The sequence below is a fragment of the Saccharomyces cerevisiae genome, chromosome XIV, assembly GCF_000146045.2.
Source record: "Saccharomyces cerevisiae S288C chromosome XIV, complete sequence".
NCBI lineage: Eukaryota > Fungi > Ascomycota > Saccharomycetes > Saccharomycetales > Saccharomycetaceae > Saccharomyces > Saccharomyces cerevisiae.
The window spans coordinates 360,779-383,904 of NC_001146.8; the positions used below are offsets into that span (position 1 = coordinate 360,779).

At 37.6% G+C, this 23,126-nt stretch overlaps 15 protein-coding genes and 1 non-coding gene across 16 annotated transcripts; 8 read left to right on the plus strand and 8 right to left on the minus strand.

The window, feature by feature from the left end:
- Window positions 1–138: 138 nt before the first annotated feature.
- On the minus strand, window positions 139–708 carry YNL140C (uncharacterized protein; the record flags this gene model as incomplete). The annotated part of the gene is made up of 1 exon (NM_001270760.1): window positions 139–708. The coding sequence occupies one exon, from the start codon at window positions 706–708 to the stop codon at window positions 139–141; it is 570 nt and encodes a 189-aa protein (NP_001257689.1).
- THO2 (Tho2p) lies at window positions 146–4,939 on the minus strand (the record flags this gene model as incomplete). The annotated part of the gene is made up of 1 exon (NM_001182977.3): window positions 146–4,939. One exon carries the CDS (start codon window positions 4,937–4,939, stop codon window positions 146–148), a length of 4,794 nt encoding a protein of 1,597 aa, NP_014260.3.
- A 315-nt stretch (window positions 4,940–5,254) lies between these two features.
- Window positions 5,255–5,634, plus strand: YSF3 (U2 snRNP complex subunit YSF3; the record flags this gene model as incomplete). The annotated part of the gene is made up of 2 exons (NM_001184519.1): window positions 5,255–5,257; window positions 5,380–5,634. The coding sequence occupies 2 exons, from the start codon at window positions 5,255–5,257 to the stop codon at window positions 5,632–5,634; spliced, it is 258 nt and encodes an 85-aa protein (NP_878153.1).
- Window positions 5,635–5,962: 328 nt separating this feature from the next.
- SRV2 (adenylate cyclase-binding protein) lies at window positions 5,963–7,543 on the plus strand (the record flags this gene model as incomplete). Its single annotated transcript, NM_001182976.1, has 1 exon — window positions 5,963–7,543. One exon carries the CDS (start codon window positions 5,963–5,965, stop codon window positions 7,541–7,543), a length of 1,581 nt encoding a protein of 526 aa, NP_014261.1.
- A 273-nt stretch (window positions 7,544–7,816) lies between these two features.
- On the minus strand, window positions 7,817–9,277 carry NAM9 (mitochondrial 37S ribosomal protein NAM9; the record flags this gene model as incomplete). The annotated part of the gene is made up of 1 exon (NM_001182975.3): window positions 7,817–9,277. The coding sequence occupies one exon, from the start codon at window positions 9,275–9,277 to the stop codon at window positions 7,817–7,819; it is 1,461 nt and encodes a 486-aa protein (NP_014262.3).
- Window positions 9,278–9,589: 312 nt separating this feature from the next.
- Window positions 9,590–10,867, plus strand: EAF7 (Eaf7p; the record flags this gene model as incomplete). The annotated part of the gene is made up of 1 exon (NM_001182974.1): window positions 9,590–10,867. One exon carries the CDS (start codon window positions 9,590–9,592, stop codon window positions 10,865–10,867), a length of 1,278 nt encoding a protein of 425 aa, NP_014263.1.
- Window positions 10,868–11,103: 236 nt separating this feature from the next.
- On the minus strand, window positions 11,104–11,448 carry FPR1 (peptidylprolyl isomerase FPR1; the record flags this gene model as incomplete). The annotated part of the gene is made up of 1 exon (NM_001182973.1): window positions 11,104–11,448. One exon carries the CDS (start codon window positions 11,446–11,448, stop codon window positions 11,104–11,106), a length of 345 nt encoding a protein of 114 aa, NP_014264.1.
- A 224-nt stretch (window positions 11,449–11,672) lies between these two features.
- On the minus strand, window positions 11,673–12,803 carry YNL134C (uncharacterized protein; the record flags this gene model as incomplete). Its single annotated transcript, NM_001182972.3, has 1 exon — window positions 11,673–12,803. The coding sequence occupies one exon, from the start codon at window positions 12,801–12,803 to the stop codon at window positions 11,673–11,675; it is 1,131 nt and encodes a 376-aa protein (NP_014265.3).
- Window positions 12,804–13,392: 589 nt separating this feature from the next.
- On the minus strand, window positions 13,393–13,914 carry FYV6 (Fyv6p; the record flags this gene model as incomplete). The annotated part of the gene is made up of 1 exon (NM_001182971.3): window positions 13,393–13,914. The coding sequence occupies one exon, from the start codon at window positions 13,912–13,914 to the stop codon at window positions 13,393–13,395; it is 522 nt and encodes a 173-aa protein (NP_014266.3).
- A 176-nt stretch (window positions 13,915–14,090) lies between these two features.
- On the plus strand, window positions 14,091–14,181 carry YNCN0006W. The gene is given in 2 exon segments: window positions 14,091–14,127; window positions 14,146–14,181. It is a non-coding gene; the product is annotated as a tRNA-Phe (tRNA).
- Window positions 14,182–14,542: 361 nt separating this feature from the next.
- KRE33 (ribosome biosynthesis protein KRE33) lies at window positions 14,543–17,713 on the plus strand (the record flags this gene model as incomplete). Its single annotated transcript, NM_001182970.1, has 1 exon — window positions 14,543–17,713. The coding sequence occupies one exon, from the start codon at window positions 14,543–14,545 to the stop codon at window positions 17,711–17,713; it is 3,171 nt and encodes a 1,056-aa protein (NP_014267.1).
- Window positions 17,714–17,988: 275 nt separating this feature from the next.
- Window positions 17,989–18,447, plus strand: TOM22 (Tom22p; the record flags this gene model as incomplete). The annotated part of the gene is made up of 1 exon (NM_001182969.1): window positions 17,989–18,447. The coding sequence occupies one exon, from the start codon at window positions 17,989–17,991 to the stop codon at window positions 18,445–18,447; it is 459 nt and encodes a 152-aa protein (NP_014268.1).
- A 332-nt stretch (window positions 18,448–18,779) lies between these two features.
- CPT1 (diacylglycerol cholinephosphotransferase) lies at window positions 18,780–20,053 on the minus strand (the record flags this gene model as incomplete). The annotated part of the gene is made up of 2 exons (NM_001182968.3): window positions 18,780–19,911; window positions 20,004–20,053. 2 exons carry the CDS (start codon window positions 20,051–20,053, stop codon window positions 18,780–18,782), a joined length of 1,182 nt encoding a protein of 393 aa, NP_014269.4.
- A 413-nt stretch (window positions 20,054–20,466) lies between these two features.
- Window positions 20,467–20,613, minus strand: DGR1 (Dgr1p; the record flags this gene model as incomplete). The annotated part of the gene is made up of 1 exon (NM_001184574.1): window positions 20,467–20,613. The coding sequence occupies one exon, from the start codon at window positions 20,611–20,613 to the stop codon at window positions 20,467–20,469; it is 147 nt and encodes a 48-aa protein (NP_878154.1).
- An 88-nt stretch (window positions 20,614–20,701) lies between these two features.
- On the plus strand, window positions 20,702–21,424 carry NRK1 (ribosylnicotinamide kinase; the record flags this gene model as incomplete). Its single annotated transcript, NM_001182967.1, has 1 exon — window positions 20,702–21,424. The coding sequence occupies one exon, from the start codon at window positions 20,702–20,704 to the stop codon at window positions 21,422–21,424; it is 723 nt and encodes a 240-aa protein (NP_014270.1).
- A 156-nt stretch (window positions 21,425–21,580) lies between these two features.
- Window positions 21,581–22,885, plus strand: TEP1 (putative phosphatidylinositol-3,4,5-trisphosphate 3-phosphatase; the record flags this gene model as incomplete). The annotated part of the gene is made up of 1 exon (NM_001182966.4): window positions 21,581–22,885. The coding sequence occupies one exon, from the start codon at window positions 21,581–21,583 to the stop codon at window positions 22,883–22,885; it is 1,305 nt and encodes a 434-aa protein (NP_014271.3).
- Between the last annotated feature and the right edge of the window lie 241 nt (window positions 22,886–23,126).

The window sequence follows — 23,126 nt, forward strand, 5'->3', positions numbered from 1 at the left end:
TGGGAAAGGATACAATAGAATTCTACAAACTTATTTGAGTGATTATACGAGCATTAGCTGGACCTTTTGTATTTCACGAGATTACAATTCGGGAACTATCAAAGTACACGTTAAAATTCAGCTCGGGTATGTTAAGTACTAGTAATTACCTCTGGTACCTACTGACGTAATTCCCACCCTTGGGACCTTGCGGAAGCGCCTGAGTATTGCTCTTTCTATTTCCGTTGTACCTTTGATTTTCATTGGCTCTATGGGCAGCACCGCTATCTCGTGTATTTCTATAATCTTGCGTTTGAAATTTGTTTCTAATTGTTTCATCCTTCTTGAATCTTTTATTCGGCTTTTCTTCATTTTCTGAAGGCGAGTCGCGCTTGTAAGATGAAGCTTGGTAAGGGTTGGCTTTGCTGCTGTCTTTGCCCTCTTGAAATGGCTTTTCAGGAAACCGTAATTGTGAACGTTGTGAACTGTTTTTCTTATACTCTTCACGTAAGCGGTTATCCCTTTGATCAAAACCATCGCCCCTGTCCGGACCTGTGGGTCTAAGTGCCCTACTTCTATCATTATATGTTTTACTTTTACTAGGTCTAGTTGGTAGTTCTGACCTTTTATGTGCATAACTACTGATTGGCTTAATATTTTTGGGTGCAGAACGATCATTGCTTGGTCCTCTATAGTTGGAACTACCATAACCATCTTTGCCTCCAGCATTTCCGCTGTACCTACTTGATCTTTTGGTATATTCAGGAGCAGCAGCTTCAGAATATGAGCTAGTCGTATCTGGGTATGGCTCGCGCGAGATATTTTTAATATACCTTTTAAGCGAATCAATTTTTTCTGCAAAATCTGGATTTTGAGGATTTTGAATGAGTGTCCTAAAGTACCTTTCGAATATTTCCAAAGTCGAATTTCTAAAGTCGAATATTGGCATATTTTGCTTAGATAATTTCCTTAAATTCCGAGTTTCATCGTCGTTCTCTACTAAGGAAATTGCCTTTTGTAAATGGTTCGTGGCCAAATAATGGTTTATATCGTCGACGTGCCTGGTGACTTTGGAATATGACCATTGACTACTAGAAGGTTTTGTTGGGATTACAGGCTCATTACGAGAATAAGTATATCTATCCTTGCTATTTAATCCAGCACTGCCGCTTGCAACACTTTTGGGTGGATCATTTTGAAGTCTTTGCGACTTATTAAGCTCTAACTGCTTTCTTAAAGCTACTTGCTTTTGTTCATTTTGGCAAGCTGTTTCATAATTTTTGATCTCTTCTAATTCCATTTCACGTATTCTCTTTTGTTCAGCTTCCTCTTCAGTTAAGGTGCAGAATTCGTCCAATTCTAAAGCGTCCTTCAAACGCGCTTTCAAATGGCCAATCAATGCGCTGCTTGGTAGTTTAATATCCTCCCTTTCTTCATTTATCAAGTTTTCCTCTAAAGTTGTGTAAACCAACTGGATATGAGCTTTCACTACAGGGAAGACACTAGTGACGTGCTTCATGAATTCAATACCGTTTCTAATTGACATGTAATTTTTTTCGGATAAAAGGTCAATGACTTGCTCGGTAATTACTGAATGCCATTCATAAAGCTTTCGAGAAGCTTGGTCGTTGAAATCGCCATTTAATCTCATTTTTTCAAGCTTTTTAAGAACGTCAGTGAAAAACAGACCTAAATTGCCTGCTTCAGAGCTAGTACAACAGAACAGCAACGTTTTTAAAATATTTGATGTAATACAAGTATTCAATATCGACATCAAATTTTCTGTCCTAAAAGCCATAAAGATAAAAAACGAAGAGAAGAGAGCATCTGAAGGAGAAAATAAAACCCTTGGCACAACACAATTCTGCAAGAATATCTTAATTTGATCTTCCCCGCAGTCTTTGTTCCAGACATTTGATTTTTCAGATATAAATTCTGAAGTTTTCTTGAAGGCTCTTTGATGCGAAATTCCAGTAACCAAAATATCCTTGATTTGATTCTGAATCAGGTGTTTTTTTCTATTTGACATGTGGCCCGTGTTTTCTCCGGATAGTGCATTCTTACGCTCGTCATATAGTGATTTATCGAAATGGATATCGTATAATGAAAGTCTCCAAAAAGTAGTGAAAAGATCCTTTGATATTTTCGTTAAATCAACATCGCTAAACTCTGCACCTTCAATTAATTCATCAATAGAAAAATTCTCATTTGAGTTCAATTGATTATCCAAGTAGTCTCTCCATATGTGGAAAGTCCACGGTGTCGATAAATGGAACCTATTATTCAATTCTACAAATGGGAGAACATTCTCTTCAAATGCTTTCCCTTTCAAACAATGTTTAATTAACTCAATAAACGACCATAACAATGTATTCATTTCATCGCATCTAGTGGATAAAATTTTGTAATGAGAATTTTGCGTATTTGCTTTCAGGTTTAAAGTGTATAACAGGAGAATAATCTCAGAAATAGCGCTCTGATCAGTGAAAAATGAGGTTAGCCTCGACGAAATAACCGAATTATCATCTCTAAAATCATATATGAGATGTCTTGCATATTGCTTTAATGGTGATCCTGAGTTTAACATTAATAGTTGCTTCATATTAACTTCGTTTAAGTCTCTAATGCCCCCGACTGTAATAATTAATTCCTTTAGGATAGAAACTGCTATGATATTCCCATTATGCAACGTCTTTAAAATATAGGTGATTATATTTGAGATATCCATATTGGGACAATTTTTGGCCAAACCTGCAATAAATATTGATAATCTCTGGACCCACATGGCCTGGTTAACACCATCAAATTGAACAGCAGGCCTGTTATAAGTTAAGCGTAACAATAATACAAATTGCAATACATCATACGCAAAATCGTTAAAGTACTTCGTGGTGTAAACAACAAGCTCAGAAACTTTGTCATAGTTTTCAATCTGCTTAACTGCTGGTACCAGTGAGGCCAATGGATTTGTAGAGATTAATTTGGCAAATCTCCTGGACTCTTTTGCGATTGTATCTATACTCAAAGCCTTCAAAATACTCTTCGCTTCTCTTTCGGCCTTATTGAAGCTCACCTTAAGCGGTAGAATATCTTGGGATAATTTCGTCATCATTTCGTTGTAAATAAAATATCTTTTTTCAAAAGGGAAAAATTTCATTAGTTCGTAAACTTCCGATGTGGCAATTGGATTGTTCTGCAATAGCGAGGTAGCTGGAAAAATGAATTTTCTTACATAGTCTATCCACTTATCAATCGTAACATGCAGAGACTCAGAACCGTGGTTCTTTTGAATGTCAGCTACCCCAATACGTGAAATCTTACTCAAAAGCGTAGGAATTCTCCCCAAATACGGTCCTATGATAGATAAATAGATATGCGAGTTTTCAAATAGATCATTTACAGAAGCAAAAGGAGTCAAATTGGAATTCCACTCGCTGTAATAGAAGACGTAGCTTGAATTCAATTCAAGGGATTCAAATGGCTCGTGAGTTTTATATTTATGGATCAACCTTGGCTTATGGGCTAGAATACCATTATCTATACGGGTTATCATCAAAGCAGTTGCCATATCTTTTGATTCACCAGATGAGGTCATTGATGTGTACAATGGATTTAAAAGATATTCAAATACTCTTCCCAAATATCTAGATAAGGATTCACTAACATATAACACTTTCGGATATTGCTTTAACACATGTATCACGGGAATAACGCAACCATGTATGAGTAAGCGTTCCAAGAGTTTTATTTTACCAAATAATAAAATATCTTGCTGAGTTTTCTGCTTGCCTTTTGATTCTATATCAGCGTTTGTTTCCTCAGAGATTTTATCCTTCATATTAACATCATCATTTACAACAAGGGCGTTGTCTTCGTCAGTTTCATTTTCAGTGGACAAAGCAGCTGCCATAGCCAAGGGATTTTCTACGCCTTTAGTGGACTCCTCTTCCAGTTCAGTTTCTAAGTTTTGAATATATTCTTGTAGAAATTCCATCTCTGGTTTAACGTTATCCCAAATAGAATAAAAATTGACAAACCCATTTTTCAGTAAAATGCAACACATATCCATATACCGTTCATAGTTTTCCTTATCGACTTCTTCGTTATATTGCGATAAATTGAATGAAATAATGTTTGCTGCAATCATATTACCGCCTTCATTAAGAGAAGAATAATTGGAATTGTTAGCTACATGGCTAGATGGCCAAGAATCCGACTTTCGTAAAAGAGCAATAAAGAACTTGTACCCTTCAGTGATAAACTGACTAGAAACGTTCAAAATAACATCTAAAGTACGAATAGAATCCAAGGAATATTTCCCCATAATATGATAGATTTCTTTCAAATATGCGGACACTTTGGAAAAATTGTCGGGATCATAATACGCCAATATTAATAAGGCTACCAATTGACCATAACCCACTGAATTTTCTACCAAAAGGTTATATTTCTTCAGTTCGTATTTTGACTTTTTTAACAAATGCCTTAATAAGGTGGTTTGTTCCTTGTTGAGCAGCTTAGAGGATATCCAACTAAATTTGAACAATTCTTCATGCAACGACGGTATTAGTTTACATAATGATATGGTTGTTAGATCATTTATATTTGGAACAGTGCTTGAGACGGCGATAAACATTTTACCAACTATGGAAGCCTGGGACACTTGCCTTTCATGATTCACTAATTCATTAGTAAATGATGCAACATCAGAAAGCTTGAGGGGAGAATTTTCATCGTTTTTATTTATGAAATCAAACAGTTCAATAAACAAAGTCCTCAACCAGTCTTCCTTTTCATCATTTGACTCCAGTGCAGTGAAATCGGAGCAGAGAGTTTTTGATCGTTCAGGCCAGTTTCGTATCACCTCTTCCGTTAAAATGCTTGCCTGACTAGGGGAAGCTGGTGGTATCACTTTTTGAGAAAGAGCGTTCAATTTGGAAAGTAGCGTCTGTTCTGCCATAAAGTCCTGAAAATGTATACTGGTGCGAATATGTATCAACTGAAACCGTTTCACCCTATTATGCTTTAGATAAAGACGATAAAATCACAGCCCTATAATTTATGCAACAGTGTTTGCTTCTAAATCAACGTGTTCCCTGGGCATAAACTCTCATACGTTATGTCGCTATTGAAGAAATAGCGGAAAATCTTACGCCGAAGTTAGCGTTGTCACCCGGGAAGAAGAGAAGAACATAAGCCTTCTCATTCAGAACATGTAAATAGTGGCTAAAATGGTTATATTACACAATTCGAAACAGTGAAATTAAGAAAAGAAATGGTATGTTACGTTCTATTGCGCTTTAGTTTGAATTGAAATCATCTTTACCATGGTACTAACTACGCTTGCGATGAATCGTGCAAGTCCGTGCGGCTTATACGTAATGCTAATACTCAAAACAGGCGGAAAAGCAGAGGCAGTTGAAGTTGCAGAAGATATACAAACAAAAGTACATCGGACTGGGAGATGAGAGCACTACACGAGAACAGTGGCAGAGAAATGTGAGAAACGATACACTAAATACATTACAAGGCCACTCCGCATCTTTGGAGTACGTTTCATTGAGCCGAGGAGACCTTAGTATACGTGACACTCGTATTCACCTCCTGAAATCCATGTCCCCTGGCTATAAAGCCTACTTACGAGAAGAGAGGTAGGACGTTGAAGCCACATCCATAAATAATTTTTACATAAAATTACGCCTCGTATGTCGTTCTCAAGATTTATGGTAGAGATCACACTCAGTCAGTAACCTTTTAGGCATTGATTCTAGTAACTGTCGAACATTATTAACCTTGATGTTTATATAAAGATATAAAATGTTGGGACAGTATACAATTCATATCGTTTAAAATGATCTATACATGTCGCGTGAAGTCATAAACAGGGATTTAGAAGTGAAATCTTTTGGTAGTATAGGGGAAAACTCAGCTTGAAACTTTTCGTAATTGAGTAGGCCAAGTTGCAACCGTGTGAAATCGAATCATGCCTGACTCTAAGTACACAATGCAAGGTTATAACCTTGTTAAGCTATTAAAAAGGCTAGAAGAAGCCACTGCAAGATTAGAGGATGTCACCATCTATCAAGAAGGTTATATTCAGAATAAATTGGAGGCATCTAAAAATAACAAGCCTTCCGACTCCGGGGCCGATGCGAATACTACGAATGAACCTTCTGCAGAAAATGCTCCTGAAGTAGAACAAGATCCGAAATGCATAACTGCGTTCCAATCTTACATCGGTGAGAATATTGATCCGCTGGTAGAATTATCAGGAAAGATCGACACGGTGGTCTTAGATGCTTTGCAGTTGCTAAAGGGAGGCTTTCAATCGCAATTGACTTTTTTAAGAGCTGCTGTGAGATCAAGAAAACCGGATTATTCTTCTCAAACTTTCGCTGATTCTTTAAGACCTATCAACGAAAATATTATAAAGCTGGGTCAATTGAAGGAATCAAACCGTCAAAGCAAATACTTCGCATATTTGAGCGCTTTATCTGAGGGTGCTCCTTTGTTCTCCTGGGTTGCAGTGGACACTCCCGTGTCTATGGTCACAGATTTCAAGGACGCAGCACAGTTTTGGACTAATAGAATTTTGAAAGAATACAGAGAGTCTGATCCTAATGCTGTTGAATGGGTTAAGAAATTTTTGGCCTCTTTCGATAATTTGAAAGCCTACATTAAAGAGTATCATACTACTGGGGTTTCCTGGAAAAAAGACGGTATGGATTTTGCTGACGCGATGGCACAATCAACGAAGAATACAGGTGCTACTTCATCTCCTTCGCCAGCAAGTGCTACAGCGGCTCCAGCACCACCACCTCCTCCACCAGCCCCACCAGCTTCCGTCTTTGAAATCTCTAATGATACACCAGCAACGAGTAGTGATGCTAACAAAGGCGGTATTGGCGCGGTCTTCGCCGAACTAAATCAGGGTGAAAATATCACTAAGGGTTTGAAAAAAGTAGACAAATCCCAACAAACTCACAAAAATCCTGAATTACGTCAATCCTCTACAGTTTCTTCCACAGGAAGTAAATCCGGTCCACCACCAAGGCCAAAAAAGCCATCAACATTGAAAACTAAGAGGCCTCCTAGAAAGGAATTGGTAGGAAACAAATGGTTTATTGAGAATTACGAAAATGAAACTGAATCTCTGGTTATTGATGCAAATAAAGATGAGTCTATCTTCATAGGTAAATGTTCTCAAGTTCTTGTTCAAATAAAAGGAAAAGTTAACGCTATCTCGTTGAGTGAAACTGAGTCATGCAGTGTTGTTCTTGATTCTAGCATTTCCGGTATGGATGTCATCAAATCCAACAAGTTTGGCATTCAAGTTAACCATTCCCTACCTCAAATCTCCATTGATAAATCTGACGGCGGTAACATCTATTTATCCAAGGAATCCTTGAATACTGAAATCTACACCTCGTGCTCAACTGCTATTAACGTCAACTTACCAATCGGCGAGGACGATGATTACGTAGAATTCCCAATCCCTGAACAGATGAAGCATAGCTTCGCTGATGGTAAGTTCAAATCTGCTGTTTTCGAACATGCTGGTTAATATTGCGAGGAGCATTAATTGTATTTAGTTAAAAGAAATAAATCACATTTGAATCAATCAGAAAGAAAAGTGAATGAATAAACAATTATATACTTTTTGTAAAACCTTTTTTTCATGTGTAACCTTTTCTTAAAGAAGTAACAGGAAAACGAGGAGCGACTAAGTGACTACTTGATCGTTCGAGTAGAACTTAAAAACAAAAAAAATTAAATATTTACAGTGTAAAGAGAGGCTGAAGATCAGTCAAAAGACGCGTGCAACAATACACGACGATCATTTACCATTTCTCAAGTAATACATATATGCACGTTCATGAACAGGAACATCAAATGGTGAAATTACTTCGGATTGGCCTGGTCGAGCGACGGGATCCCTTAGGTATACAGCGTGGCATGTCTTGAAAGATATTTCCAAATGATGAGGTAAAATGGCGAAAGGCGATAAAAATGGTCTTGGCTTCCATGGTGTGAAAAAGGGTTTTTTAGGATCTTGCCTACCATAAACATAATTTTTCTGCCACGGCAAGTTTATCAATTTACGTGCTTTTGGTTCATCACCTTCCAATTCAGATAATTTAATCGGATCATGATATTTTAAATTTTTGGCCCATTTGGGGTCGAACGTTAGTGAACCATCAGAAATATCACTCATCCTAGTTTTGAAGTGGTCTGTTATATTTTTCGTCCATAGTTTCACGCTTTCCGCTATGATTCTTTTTCCAGATCTTAAAGCGGATTTGGCTCCATCAGATAATTCTTTTTTTGTGGTTTCGTTAGGATTCATCATTTCTGTAGCCAGTGAAATCAACTCGTCAGGCTGACATTTAGAAATGATTTCTCTTCTAATTTCACCGGATTTGAAAAACTCTTGATAAGCGTTATTTAGACTTTCTAACAACTGAGAGTCCTGGATCTCAGGGAGACCCTGTTTGAGTTCATCTATCGACAAGGGCTCATTATTCGACTTACCTATTTCCTTCTCTACATTTAAAAGCTTTCTCAAGATACCTTCCTGTGTGCATCCCTTTAATGCGTTATATTGCTGTGACTCCAGATTCTTATTATATTGCCTCAAAAATTCTTGAAACTGAAGTTTCTTTGGGTTAGAATCCGACATCTTTTCAAAATTTTCCAACTTCTTCTCCCAAACTTCCTTTGGCTCCGTTTTCGCTTCCTTAACATACTTGTTCCATAAAACTATTTGAGTCTTATCGATCTTTAGCGCTTCTTGGAAACTTGGTTTCTTGGCACCGAGAGCTTCCAGCACTTTGTCCGGTTTGACACTGAACATATCTCCAGGCTTTAAAGTATAGCTTGGATGCTTAATTTTTACACCATTAACGCGAACATTTCCATGCAAGATGAACTGACGAGCTTGTCTTACTGACGAAGCAAACATAGCCCTGAAAAGGGCAAAATCAAGCCTTTTTTCTAATACTGCAAAAGTTTGTAATAAAAATGGTGTTTCCTTGATTTCACCTCCACGCAGTGAAGCATCCAATTGTGCTACTGAATCCAATTTGGGTTTGAAAACGGTTTGCCATCTCTTTTCTGTCAAATGTTCACCATGATAAGCTCGGGTTTCCTGCTTTGCCGTCCACTTCTGTTGATACAAAGATTTAGACTTCAAGTCTACACCACCCTTTTTGTACAAATTAAACAAATTATACTTATTGAAAGAAGTGCGTACTCGTCCTCTTGCCAAAGATTTTAGCAAATTAGCCTTTCTTGGCATTATCTCTGTATTTTAATTGTAACCAGTCTTCCGTACCAAAAAAGTATAAAGGAGCTCCTACTCGATATATATTCGAATTAGTTGCACTTCCTCTGGGGAAACCTTCACCTTTTTGACCGTTCGCTCTCTCTTTTTGTATATCTTCAGCATAGTTCCTTAACTAATACTGCGAAGCGAAACGTATCCGGCTGCCACCATGAAAAGTAAAATCGTGCTTAACGAAGAAATCAATCATATAATCTATGAAGATGGATTGGCGGAGTTTATTAGAAGTTGCTAGCTGCTAGTGAAGAAAAGGGAATCGTGGATGTGATGGTAGTACATTGGACAATTGTGGATGAAATACGACTTCTTAGATGGGCATCTGAATTCAAACCGGCCGGAATTCATAAGCATTTCCACATGTTTTGCATAGTGGAAAGAATGAATTCGCCAGATAAGTATCCAGTGACGCTATTACAGAAAGAAACCATGAAGTTGGGGAAGGTATTTACTGCAAAAGACATATGGGATAAGTTGAGCCAATCTTACAATTTAGAGAAAATTGATGAAATGGAGAATACATATTCCTTGGAAGCCACTACAGAGAGTTCACGGAATGGCAATGGAAATGGTGACGATGCAGAAATTCATGAAGAAACTTTACTTGAATTGAATAATCGAATAAGAGTACGCAAGCAAGATTTTACATTACCTTGGGAGGAATACGGTGAGTTGATCTTAGAAAATGCAAGAAAAAGTCCAAACTCTAACGAAGAGTATCCTCGAGTTGAAGATATGAATGAGAAAGATAGTACAATTCCAAAGGAAAGTCCTTCTACAGACCTAAAGAACGACAACAATAAACAGGAAAAAAATGCGACAATTAAAGTGAAAGAGTTGCCTGAATATCATACAGAGGAAAATGATAGCCCCATAGACGTCCAGAAAGAACCCATTAAGGAGGTGCAAAGCGATGAAAAGGAACTCCAGAGGGAACATATGAGTGAAGAAGAACAGAAAATGAAAAGTACAAATAAAACAGCAGCTCCAGTAAGAAAATCTCAAAGGTTGAAAAGAAGTAAGGAAGTTAAATTTGAAGATGAAGAAAAGGAAGAGATAGAAGAAGATAATACGAAAGACGAAGAACAGAAAGAAAAGAAAGAGGAGATCCAGGAGCCAAAAATAACCCACAATGAAGAAGTAGATAAGGAAAAAAACGAAAACGAAGAAGGTGATGATGAGCGTGAAAAATCCACCTCTTATGAAAATACCAATGGCTCTGAAAGCGAAGGAGTTGACGAAGGAGTTGACGAAGAACTGGGATACGAGTCTGAACGTGAGGCAGAAGGTAAAGGAAAACAAATTGAATCAGAAGGGGGCAACTTAAAGAAAAAAACGGAAAACAAAAAAGGAGATGATCAACAGGATGATACCAAAAAGGATTCTAAGGACAAAAATGAACCATTAGCAAAGAGAACTAGGCATTCATCATCCACAGGTAATACTAGCAATGAAACCTCGCCGAAAAGGAAAAGGCGGAAGGCAGGCTCTCGTAAAAATAGCCCTCCTGCCACAAGAGTTTCCAGCAGGCTACGAAATAAAAAATAATCACTGCTCATATATAGATCGCGATAATAAACGCTCATCCGTTCCATAGAGGTATCTGTATTTAATGTAGTGTAGCAGATATAGAATAAAATAACCTTAATGAAGAAATAGAATATACGTATGCTTCTCCTTGTCTAATCTTTTGTAATTATATATCTATTTCAATTAAGGCTCAGATACTTACCATAAACATAAATAAAAAGCAGAAAGGCGGCTCAATTGATAGTACTTTGCTTTTAGTTGACCTTCAACAATTCGACGTCGAAAACCAAAGTACTGTTTGGTGGAATCAAACCTGGGAAACCACGTGGGCCATAAGCATATGGGCCAGGGATGGTTAACCTAGCTTTTTCACCAACAGACAACTTTGGAATACCAACATCCCAACCCTTGATGACTTGGCCGACACCGATGTTACATTGGAATGGAGAGCCCCTGTCAACGGAGGAATCGAATTTTTGGCCGTTCTCCAAGGTACCGGTGTAATGAATGGTAACCAAGTCACCTGTCTTTGGGAAGGTGGCACCATCACCTGGGGAAATTCTGTCAATTTTGACGTTACCTTCAATTACTTCAGACATTATTACTTGTTTTGATTGATTTTTTGCTTATACTCGAGTTTAGGTGAAAGGCCTTACTTTAAGCTTTCACGAGTTTATCCACCAAATTCTTTCAACGACGTCTCTCTTCCGGCAATTTTTTTTGCCCGAAAAAGACTAAGGCGGGTGAGGGGAATTGAACGGCACTATAATGTGGAGGTAAACAGAATGATCAAGCGCTATATACATAAGTAGCTATAGATTATTTATTTCAAGACGGCAACCAACTTTTCGCCAGAATTCCTCCCGTGCTTAATATCATCAAGTAACTGTGGGATATCATCTAACCCGTTCTTGTAAACTTTCACTGGGATGTGGTGGATTTCACCATCATTGATTTTTGGATTGATGAACTTAATAAATTTTATGGCGGCTTCCTTGTATTCAGGGTCTGCTGGCAAAGTAAACGTGCCAAATGGGACGTCGTTACCTCCTATCAAATATAGAAGGGTTCCTTCAATACTGACGTTTTGCCTCCTGTCTTCCTCCTTGATATCTTTTTCGGTTAAAACGGTCAATTGAACGACCGTAGCGTCTAAGTCATCAGCGGCACATTTGTACACCTGTTGAATAGTTTCTGTGTTGGAGACACAGTCCACCAAGTAAGGAATGTTGTTGTACTTCTTTTTTATCTGTTCGATAACGTCAGCATCGTGGTAGTCAAAAAGTTCATCTGCACCGTACTCTTTCAACAATTTTTCATGTTTACGAGAAGCAACGACGATGATCTTGCTGAAACCGTTTAGTTTTTTTGCCAATTGAATAAGCATCTGGCCAACAGCAGTGGCACCACCCCAAAATAAGATGGGTTGATCTCTTTGCGCTTTGGAGGGCTTCCATGTCATGTCCAAGCCAAAACTATGTGTAAGGATCATACCAGCCGTGGTCAATGAGACTGGGAGGGATACTGCCCCTTCTAAAGATTTTACGGGGCCTTCTGGTAGCTTGTCTTTACCGCACAATCTAAACTCTCTGGCTGGTTTATAAGCAGTCTCGGATGAAATGGCAGAGTACTCAGCAAAGGCACCGTTTGAGGGGAACCTCACTGAAGCACCGTGAATAACCCCATAAATGTAATCACCAATGGCAAAGCGTGCAGCATCAACATTTGGGCCCAACTTTACGATTTGGCCGGCTGCATCACAGCCTAAGAGGGCACCTTGAGGACCAATCTTGAAATCAATATGTTTCCAATCGGTAGGGTTACCGGCAACGGCGACAGTCTTAATTAGAACAAATCCTTCTTCTAATTCAGGAATTGGAATGTCCTGTTTGACTACAGCCTTGCCATTTTCAATGACAACGGCTTTCATGGTTTCTGGAATCGAGGCGGACATGCTTGATATGCAGTATGATATTGCTTTTTGCTGTGTATAGTTAACGATTTTTTTTCAACTAGAATTACAGTACTAATCAAGAAGTGAGAGGAAGAAAACGGCAAAAAAAAAACTCTCTCCTTTTAAATCGAAGCATTGCCGAAATACCTTAAAAACGGTCTTAAATCCTTAACATCTGTCCTTACTAATCGATGCCAATCCAACGGAGGGAGCCCATATGCTAGGTACTAAGAGTACGCAGGGGCGGAACCGCGCGACAACCGTAAGCGGATCCGAGGAACTTTAGTCAGCAGGGGCTGTGATGACCATTAAAAAATTGCGGACACAGGTAGTGGAACGAGCAATCAATGTGATCAATTTGCCATTTCATTCCACGAAATGGTTTCCATTCTAAGCATGAATGCTTTGACGTTACGGGTGTTGGTTATTTCGGTTCTTTTTATTGCTTCCGTGGGCACGTACGAGAAGGGAAGATGAATAGAAAAAGAGTTTCCGAGTTTTGTATGTCCAATGTTTACATAATTTATATAACTTGAAGTTTAATCTTGGCATAAAGCTCTAGTTGTGACGAAGTGTGTAGGCCATCACATCAGTTCTCCAGTTTTCTACCCAATTTTTTTATGGATACCTTGATTTTTGGTTTAGGGCTGGATGTCTTTACGCCCTTTATTTGTGTTTTACTGCCCAAACTAGTGCCGGTCTCTAAATATTTTTCTGTATTAGTAGTAGAATCGTTCTCCATTAGTAATGCTTTTTTTTTCTTTTCAAAATTGATTGCCTTGACGTCTAAGTAGTTATTCAGTTCTTTTTCCTTTTTTAGCAACTCATTCTTGCTCTTCTGGTAAAATTCCAGGTCCTCTTTACTCAACCTAGTAAAACTTTCACGGTCTCTCACCAAACCGTTATATTGTTTTTGTTTACTAATAGCATTAGACCTAAGCTGATCTCGCAGGGACTTCCTGGTTTTCCTTTTATATTCCGCTTCATATTTTTTTTGCTCCACTTGCTCTCGTATCCTCTGGGCCTCTACATTACCAACTCCTTCTGACACGAATTTCAGTGGTTTTTTCTCTCTTGCACTATTAGCATTATTATCACTGGTAGATGACATGATGATATAACAGAGCCCACAGTCTTTTGTTGGAACCGCTTTCTCTAGGCTTCGATGGACTTACATCTAATTGCACATTCTCGTGCGTTTAAACGTCATTTTTCCCTCAGATTGGCAGTGCATCAAAAGTAATTCCTAGGGACGACAAAAAGGCGGAAAAGGTTTCAGAAAAATAAGCGGACTTAGCTCAGTTGGGAGAGCGCCAGACTGAAGAAAAACTTCGGTCAAGTCATCTGGAGGTCCTGTGTTCGATCCACAGAGTTCGCAATTTGAAAAATTTTTTTTAATGATTACGCATGTGGATGTGTTCAGTATCAACCGATGCTCGCTTTTCCAATCAAATGATACAAGCCAGACCGAACATTGCATGTTTTCCATTGTAACTTCCCAGGTATATCTGAATTAGTTGTAAAAAGTAATAGTTTACCCGGAATCGTGTGAAAAATTTTGAAAAAAAAAAATGAAGAGCCAAGATACAATGAGATGAGATGAGGTGCTGAAGATGCATGGAGATTCTGTATTTATCTCAAATAAAGTACGCAATAGAGTATATAAGCCAAGTCACCTTTTATATTTCTTAGTTTTTAACTTGCAAAGACTTATAAGAGACTTATAAAACAAGGAGAAAATGGCCAAAAAAGCTATCGATTCAAGAATCCCGTCACTGATCAGGAATGGTGTTCAAACCAAACAAAGGTCCATATTTGTCATCGTTGGGGACAGGGCACGTAACCAGCTCCCAAATTTACATTATTTGATGATGAGTGCTGACCTTAAGATGAACAAGTCCGTCTTATGGGCTTATAAGAAGAAGCTTCTAGGATTCACTTCGCACAGAAAAAAAAGAGAGAATAAAATTAAGAAAGAAATTAAAAGAGGTACAAGGGAAGTGAATGAAATGGACCCTTTTGAATCTTTTATCTCTAACCAAAATATCAGATATGTATACTACAAAGAGAGTGAGAAAATATTGGGTAATACCTATGGTATGTGTATTCTTCAGGACTTCGAGGCATTAACCCCAAATCTTTTAGCAAGAACCATTGAAACTGTAGAAGGTGGTGGTATTGTGGTTATTTTATTGAAATCAATGTCATCGTTAAAGCAACTGTACACCATGACTATGGATGTTCACGCCCGTTATCGTACTGAGGCTCATGGTGACGTTGTTGCAAGATTTAACGAAAGATTCATACTTTCTTTAGGTTCAAATCCAAACTGTTTAGTCGTTGATGATGAATTAAATGTTCTACCGCTATCTGGTGCCAAAAACGTGAAACCACTACCTCCTAAGGAAGATGACGAATTGCCTCCAAAGCAATTAGAGTTGCAAGAATTAAAAGAATCCTTAGAAGATGTCCAACCAGCTGGTTCATTGGTTTCTCTATCCAAAACTGTCAATCAAGCCCACGCTATTCTTTCTTTCATTGATGCCATTTCGGAAAAAACTTTGAATTTCACAGTTGCACTAACAGCTGGAAGAGGTAGAGGTAAGTCTGCTGCTTTAGGTATTTCTATTGCCGCGGCCGTTTCTCACGGGTATTCTAATATTTTTGTTACTTCTCCATCTCCCGAAAATTTAAAGACTCTATTTGAGTTTATTTTCAAAGGATTCGATGCCTTAGGTTACCAAGAACACATTGATTATGATATCATTCAATCTACGAACCCCGACTTCAACAAAGCCATTGTGAGAGTTGATATTAAAAGAGATCACAGACAAACGATTCAATATATTGTTCCTCAAGACCATCAAGTTCTGGGCCAAGCTGAATTAGTTGTCATTGATGAAGCTGCAGCTATTCCTTTGCCAATCGTCAAGAACTTGCTGGGCCCATATCTAGTCTTCATGGCATCCACTATCAATGGTTACGAAGGTACGGGTAGATCTTTATCTCTGAAGTTAATTCAGCAATTGCGTAATCAAAACAACACATCCGGTCGGGAAAGTACTCAAACCGCCGTTGTTTCGAGAGATAATAAGGAAAAAGACTCTCACTTACATTCTCAATCCCGTCAATTACGTGAAATTTCCTTGGACGAACCAATCAGATATGCTCCTGGTGACCCAATTGAAAAATGGTTAAACAAGCTCTTATGTTTAGATGTTACTTTAATTAAAAACCCAAGATTTGCAACAAGAGGAACTCCTCACCCATCCCAATGTAATCTATTTGTTGTCAATAGAGATACTCTATTTTCTTATCATCCTGTCTCAGAAAATTTCCTGGAAAAAATGATGGCACTGTACGTTTCATCCCATTACAAGAATTCTCCAAACGACTTACAACTGATGAGTGACGCCCCAGCGCACAAACTATTTGTTCTTTTACCACCAATTGATCCAAAGGATGGCGGCAGGATCCCTGACCCTCTATGTGTCATTCAAATTGCATTGGAAGGTGAAATCAGTAAGGAGAGTGTCAGAAATTCATTATCGAGAGGCCAAAGAGCTGGTGGTGATTTAATCCCATGGCTGATCTCTCAACAATTCCAAGACGAGGAATTCGCTAGTTTGAGTGGTGCTCGTATCGTCAGAATTGCCACTAATCCTGAATACGCATCCATGGGCTATGGTTCTCGTGCAATTGAATTACTGAGAGACTATTTCGAGGGTAAATTCACTGACATGTCTGAAGATGTTCGTCCTAAGGATTATTCTATAAAGAGGGTGAGCGATAAGGAACTGGCCAAAACTAATTTATTAAAGGATGACGTTAAATTAAGAGACGCAAAAACGTTGCCACCTCTACTATTAAAACTTTCTGAACAGCCTCCTCATTATCTACATTATTTGGGTGTTTCATATGGTTTAACGCAATCGTTGCATAAATTCTGGAAGAATAACAGCTTTGTTCCTGTTTATTTACGTCAAACCGCAAACGATTTAACTGGTGAACATACTTGTGTTATGTTGAACGTTTTGGAAGGCAGAGAATCAAACTGGCTCGTTGAATTTGCCAAAGATTTCCGTAAAAGATTTCTGTCGCTTCTTTCTTATGATTTTCATAAGTTTACTGCCGTTCAAGCCTTAAGTGTCATTGAAAGTAGTAAGAAAGCACAAGATTTGTCTGATGACGAAAAGCATGATAATAAAGAATTGACGCGGACGCATCTGGATGACATTTTTTCTCCATTTGACTTGAAAAGATTGGATAGCTACTCAAATAATTTGCTAGATTATCACGTTATCGGTGATATGATACCCATGCTTGCTCTTTTGTACTTCGGCGATAAAATGGGAGATTCAGTAAAACTATCAAGCGTCCAGAGTGCTATCCTGTTGGCTATAGGGTTACAGCGTAAAAACATCGACACTATTGCCAAGGAATTGAATTTACCTTCCAATCAAACTATTGCTATGTTTGCGAAGATCATGAGAAAAATGTCTCAGTACTTCCGTCAGCTGTTAAGCCAATCAATTGAAGAAACTCTACCAAATATCAAAGATGATGCTATTGCTGAAATGGATGGTGAAGAAATCAAAAATTACAACGCTGCAGAAGCACTGGACCAAATGGAAGAAGATTTAGAAGAAGCCGGTTCTGAAGCCGTTCAGGCGATGAGGGAAAAACAAAAAGAGCTAATCAACTCCTTGAACTTAGATAAATACGCCATAAATGATAACAGTGAGGAATGGGCTGAATCTCAAAAATCTTTAGAAATAGCTGCCAAGGCCAAAGGCGTCGTCAGTTTAAAAACTGGTAAAAAGAGAACGACTGAAAAGGCTGAAGATATCTATAGACAAGAGATGAAAGCTATGAAAAAACCAAGAAAGTCTAAAAAGGCTGCAAATTAAGCGTTCTACTCTTTGTCAAACCCTTTTATAGCTAAACGTTTACTTAATTTGTACAATAATATAGAATAGAAACATAGTTGATGTTTGAACCTTTACATATTCCTTTCAATCGTGTCGAGCGATATAAGTATTACGATTATGCCGGCGAAAACTGAACCCGTTTTAGACAATTTCAATCAACATACTCCACTCCGTAGTGAGTAACTTTTGGAGTAATACGAAGTAACCAAAGAGGTCAAAACGGAACTATATACCCCAAAATAAGCATCATTCAAATGGTCGAATTAACTGAAATTAAAGACGATGTCGTTCAATTAGACGAACCACAATTTTCCAGAAATCAGGCCATCGTGGAAGAAAAGGCTTCTGCAACAAACAACGACGTTGTCGATGATGAAGATGACTCTGATAGTGATTTTGAAGATGAATTTGATGAAAATGAAACATTGTTGGACAGAATCGTTGCTTTAAAAGACATTGTCCCCCCAGGTAAGAGACAAACAATTTCTAATTTTTTTGGTTTTACTAGCTCTTTTGTGAGAAATGCTTTCACAAAATCCGGAAACCTTGCTTGGACTTTGACCACCACTGCTTTGTTACTCGGTGTGCCACTATCCTTATCTATACTTGCCGAACAACAGCTAATCGAAATGGAAAAGACATTTGATTTACAAAGTGATGCTAATAACATATTGGCCCAAGGTGAAAAAGATGCTGCAGCAACAGCCAATTAATTTTAATGATGTAAAAGAAAAGAGAGGGTTTTAGAAAAGGAGCCATACATGTTCCAATGGGACACTAACTAACCAATTTATTTTGTTTGCACAGTTCTATTTATTGCTTTAGAGTAAAGTTGAAGAAAAAAAATCTTCGTTTTAAACCGCTATATCAATACATAGTCATAGTGTACCCATTCAGACTTCTATGAACTTCCGATGCGAAACATTTTTTTTTGCCTTTTTACCTTTTCTGTTCATTTTATCTAGCATTCCTTAGGTTAATTTAAACAAATGTATAAACTTGTACATATTTCAAATAAAAAACTTTCAGTTTTATTTCAAGAAAGCTAAATTTCTTTTGGATGTTTAATTGATAAAGCGTAAATATCCAGAAAGGTAGTGATGTCATAGATAATATCATTGATGAACATTCCATGGATAGCAAGTGTCAAGCCGAGTCCCATCCAAACCAATGCAGAAACTATGCTTCCTTTTTGGTAATCTAAAACGTAAACCATAAATGCGTACAATACCAATTGGATAGTTGGGATTAAAAATGGGAAATTGACCATTGGGAATGGTTGCATGGTTAAATGAGCAATAATCATCCGACCAACTACAAAGGCAACCGAAAAACCAATCGATAAAATTAAAGCCAAAGAAATAAAAGATGGTTGAATCAAGACTAAGGTAAAAATTGAAGAGAAGTATGCAAAGAATGGCAAAAGACCATTTACTGCTTTACTTATATTTTCTGCAGTTTTGCTTGGAGTTGCAGATTTGGTCGATTGGGATTCGTAATACCTCACGACGTTTGTATGAGCTGTGACAATATTAAATATTAATGCTCCTGTGCAAAATGCATACATTAGATGAACGGTTTCAACATCAAACACAAAATCTTGCCAGGAGAATTGCGCTACTTTAGTGTGCCAGATGGTTTGAGGTCCGTAAATTCCGACTGCAATGAAAGAAATACACAAAACAATAATACCTTCAACAGGACCGCAGAATTCAGCTAGATAAAGTTTGTGGGTGTGATACTCTTCCCATGTGCTCAAGTAAAAGCTGCACAATATCGCAAATTGTGAAAAAATGGTCATATATGTGTAACCCATACCTGTCATGGAACAGACAGGAATCATTGACAAAGTTGTGTTGATTGAATCAATACAATGGTCAAACAATTCCCCTAGAGGGCCCTGCTGGCCTGTACGACGTGCATGCATTCCATCGCAAGCATCAAAAGTCTGGTATAAAAACAAACCTATAGCATAGGAGAAATAGGTCCAACGTGGCGATTCCTGGTCAAAATACGGGTCGTAGTAAAGTGTTGTTAACACATTAAATATAATAAAGCAGAACCCTAATAATGTTACCAAATTGGGTGCCATCCATAGTGGAAAAATAGTCGCAAACTTTCTCCAAAAGGGCCTCAATACATGGTTTGAAAGGAAAGAGCGGTCATCACTTTGATACCTAAAGTCAGATTAGTAATTTAATGTTACAATAGTTAGTATTTATTTTTCTTGCCACAGAAGATTTAGGGTGCAATAAGATAAGCAACATACTTGTAAAGCTTCAAGTTTCCCAAACTACTCTGAGGAATAAAGAATCCCATTGTTTCCCCTGAATCAGTTAGTAATACTGTTTTCGAATCCATGGTAGATGATTTTCAAATTCATGAATTCAGTATCCATTAACCTTTTGCTATCTAATCTTTCATATTGGCAGAACGCCAAAGAAAAAAAAAAAAAAACGTCACTTCCCGCGAATTTTCACATGCACTTTAATCGATAAGTTTCAGTAATAGAACTGGACTATAGGAAACAACAATATAGGAAGGATTGCACAAGATCAATTTTTATGCAATAGGAAATCTTGTTATTTGGTAAATCAGCGAGATGTTGTATGACATGCAAATGCTTCACTATTCGGGCAATTCGCATTAGCACCTGAGTATATATCTGACATAAAAAGATTTCTGAAGTTATCGTCAGATAAGAAGATGGAGTCAAAATGTAAACAATAACTTTAACCTATATAAATTTTCTTACATTTGCTTTTAAATACTCGAAGATTTGCATTGAACGATCGTTGCCGTTGACTCATTTGAAACAGAAAAACAATACACGCAGGAAAGGAACGGCAGTTGGTCTGAGAAACAAAACCAACTTGCATTTTAGGCTGTTCCGATAGTTTATCAGAGTAAGGGAAAAAATAGCGTGCAAAAGCTATCGAAGTGTGAGCTAGAGTAGAACCTCAAAATATGACTTCGAAAAAAGTGATATTAGTTGCATTGAGTGGATGCTCCTCCAGTGGTAAGACGACAATTGCGAAACTTACAGCAAGTTTATTCACGAAGGCTACATTAATTCATGAAGATGACTTTTACAAACATGATAATGAAGTGCCAGTAGATGCTAAATATAACATTCAAAATTGGGATTCGCCAGAAGCTCTTGATTTTAAACTTTTCGGTAAAGAATTAGATGTGATCAAACAAACTGGTAAAATAGCCACCAAACTTATACACAATAACAACGTAGATGATCCCTTTACAAAGTTCCACATTGATAGACAAGTTTGGGACGAGTTAAAGGCTAAGTATGACTCTATTAATGACGACAAATATGAAGTTGTAATTGTAGATGGGTTTATGATTTTCAATAATACTGGAATATCAAAAAAATTTGATTTGAAGATATTAGTGCGTGCTCCCTATGAAGTACTAAAAAAAAGGAGGGCTTCCAGAAAAGGATACCAGACTTTGGATTCTTTCTGGGTGGATCCGCCGTATTATTTCGACGAATTTGTGTATGAATCTTATCGTGCAAATCATGCGCAGTTATTTGTTAATGGAGACGTAGAAGGTTTACTAGACCCAAGGAAGTCAAAGAATATAAAAGAGTTCATAAATGATGATGACACTCCAATTGCGAAACCTTTAAGCTGGGTGTGCCAAGAGATTCTAAAGCTTTGTAAGGATTAGGAAAGCGCCACAAAATCGATGAGAAGTATAAAAAAAAAAAAGTAAAAACAATAAAAATAAGAATGTGTACCTCGATAGATAACTTAAATAAGACAATTTCAGAACCACAATATTGATAACACCATCCCGATTTTTGAAATTATTTTTTTGGTGTAAATGAGAGAGGAGGGGAGTGAATTAGAAATGGAAAAAGGCTTCCTTAAATGGAAACCAGTCAACTTGATGAAGAAAATATTGTCTTTACCAATGAAAAAAACTAAAAACGATATAGGTTTGAGATTAGATATATCATATATTTTAGTTAATCTAATAGTCTGCTCATACCCGGTAAACACGTATCCAAAACTGCTTTATAGGAATAGCTTGGATGACTTAATATTGTTTCTAACAGTGTACCATGGCAAGGGAAATTTTAGAATTTTTAATTTTAGAGGTGAGAAAGAAGACAGCGATTATAAAGATAATGATCTTATTGGTATCGCTGCCAAGTTTGAGAGCAAAGATTTTGAAATTCAAGAATTACGTTCGACGCTGATTAATGATGGAAAGATACCAATATCACCCATTGATCTCGAAACAAGGACCTTGGTCGAAGAAGAAACCAATAATGTAATTTGTGAAAGGATCGGTTGGCTAGATCATTTTCCACCGCCATTTGAACTGCTGGAAGAGATTGTAGATGGTATAGAAAATTACCTGTCCGTTTCGAAGAATAGAGTGGCTGTTTTACATTGTCGAATGGGGAAAGGCCGATCTGGTATGATAACAGTAGCATACCTCATGAAATACTTGCAGTGTCCTCTTGGAGAAGCAAGATTGATATTCATGCAGGCTAGATTCAAGTATGGTATGACGAATGGCGTCACCATACCCTCTCAATTAAGATACTTAAGGTACCATGAGTTTTTTATTACCCATGAAAAAGCAGCCCAAGAAGGAATTTCTAATGAGGCGGTAAAATTCAAATTTAAATTCAGGCTTGCTAAAATGACGTTCCTCCGCCCATCAAGCTTAATCACTTCCGAGTCTGCTATTGTAACTACTAAGATTCAACACTACAACGATGATAGAAATGCCCTCCTAACCCGAAAAGTAGTATATTCAGATATCATGGCGCATGAATGCGGTGGTAATATGACCTTCATTTTTGGTAGGGACTACTTAACACTGGAAAATGATTGTCGTATAGAATTTACCCTGGGGACCAGCAAGTCCAAAGCCGCCAGTAGCATAATATCTTGGACTTCATGCGCCAGCTGTTGGCTGAATATATACCTTGAGACTTTGATGCACATAATTAAAGACGATTCTTCGCCAGATTACTTTCAAGTAGAGAGGTTAAAGAGAGACGAAATGCTTGGGACAACCATAAGCTGGCAAGAGCTGGACGGTTTTGGGGAGCTCAGCACTCACGGCTTGAAATTATTTCAGGCACTGAAATTGGAATGGGAAATTATATAGGTTTATGCATTTCGTCAAATCCATTCATTCGTTAAACTTAGTTAAAAGTGTTATATTTATTGTGAATTGGTTTGTTTTGGTAGGCTTTTTTCTATATTATGTATTCTTTTCCTTTTCTTCAATATTCTTGTATGGTACTTTAATTTACTGGCAGGTATTTTTTGGAGCGGTCAATTATATGAATCAAAACGCCATTCTAGAAACAGGAAGAAATATATGAGAACCAAGGAGTAGGTTGAAA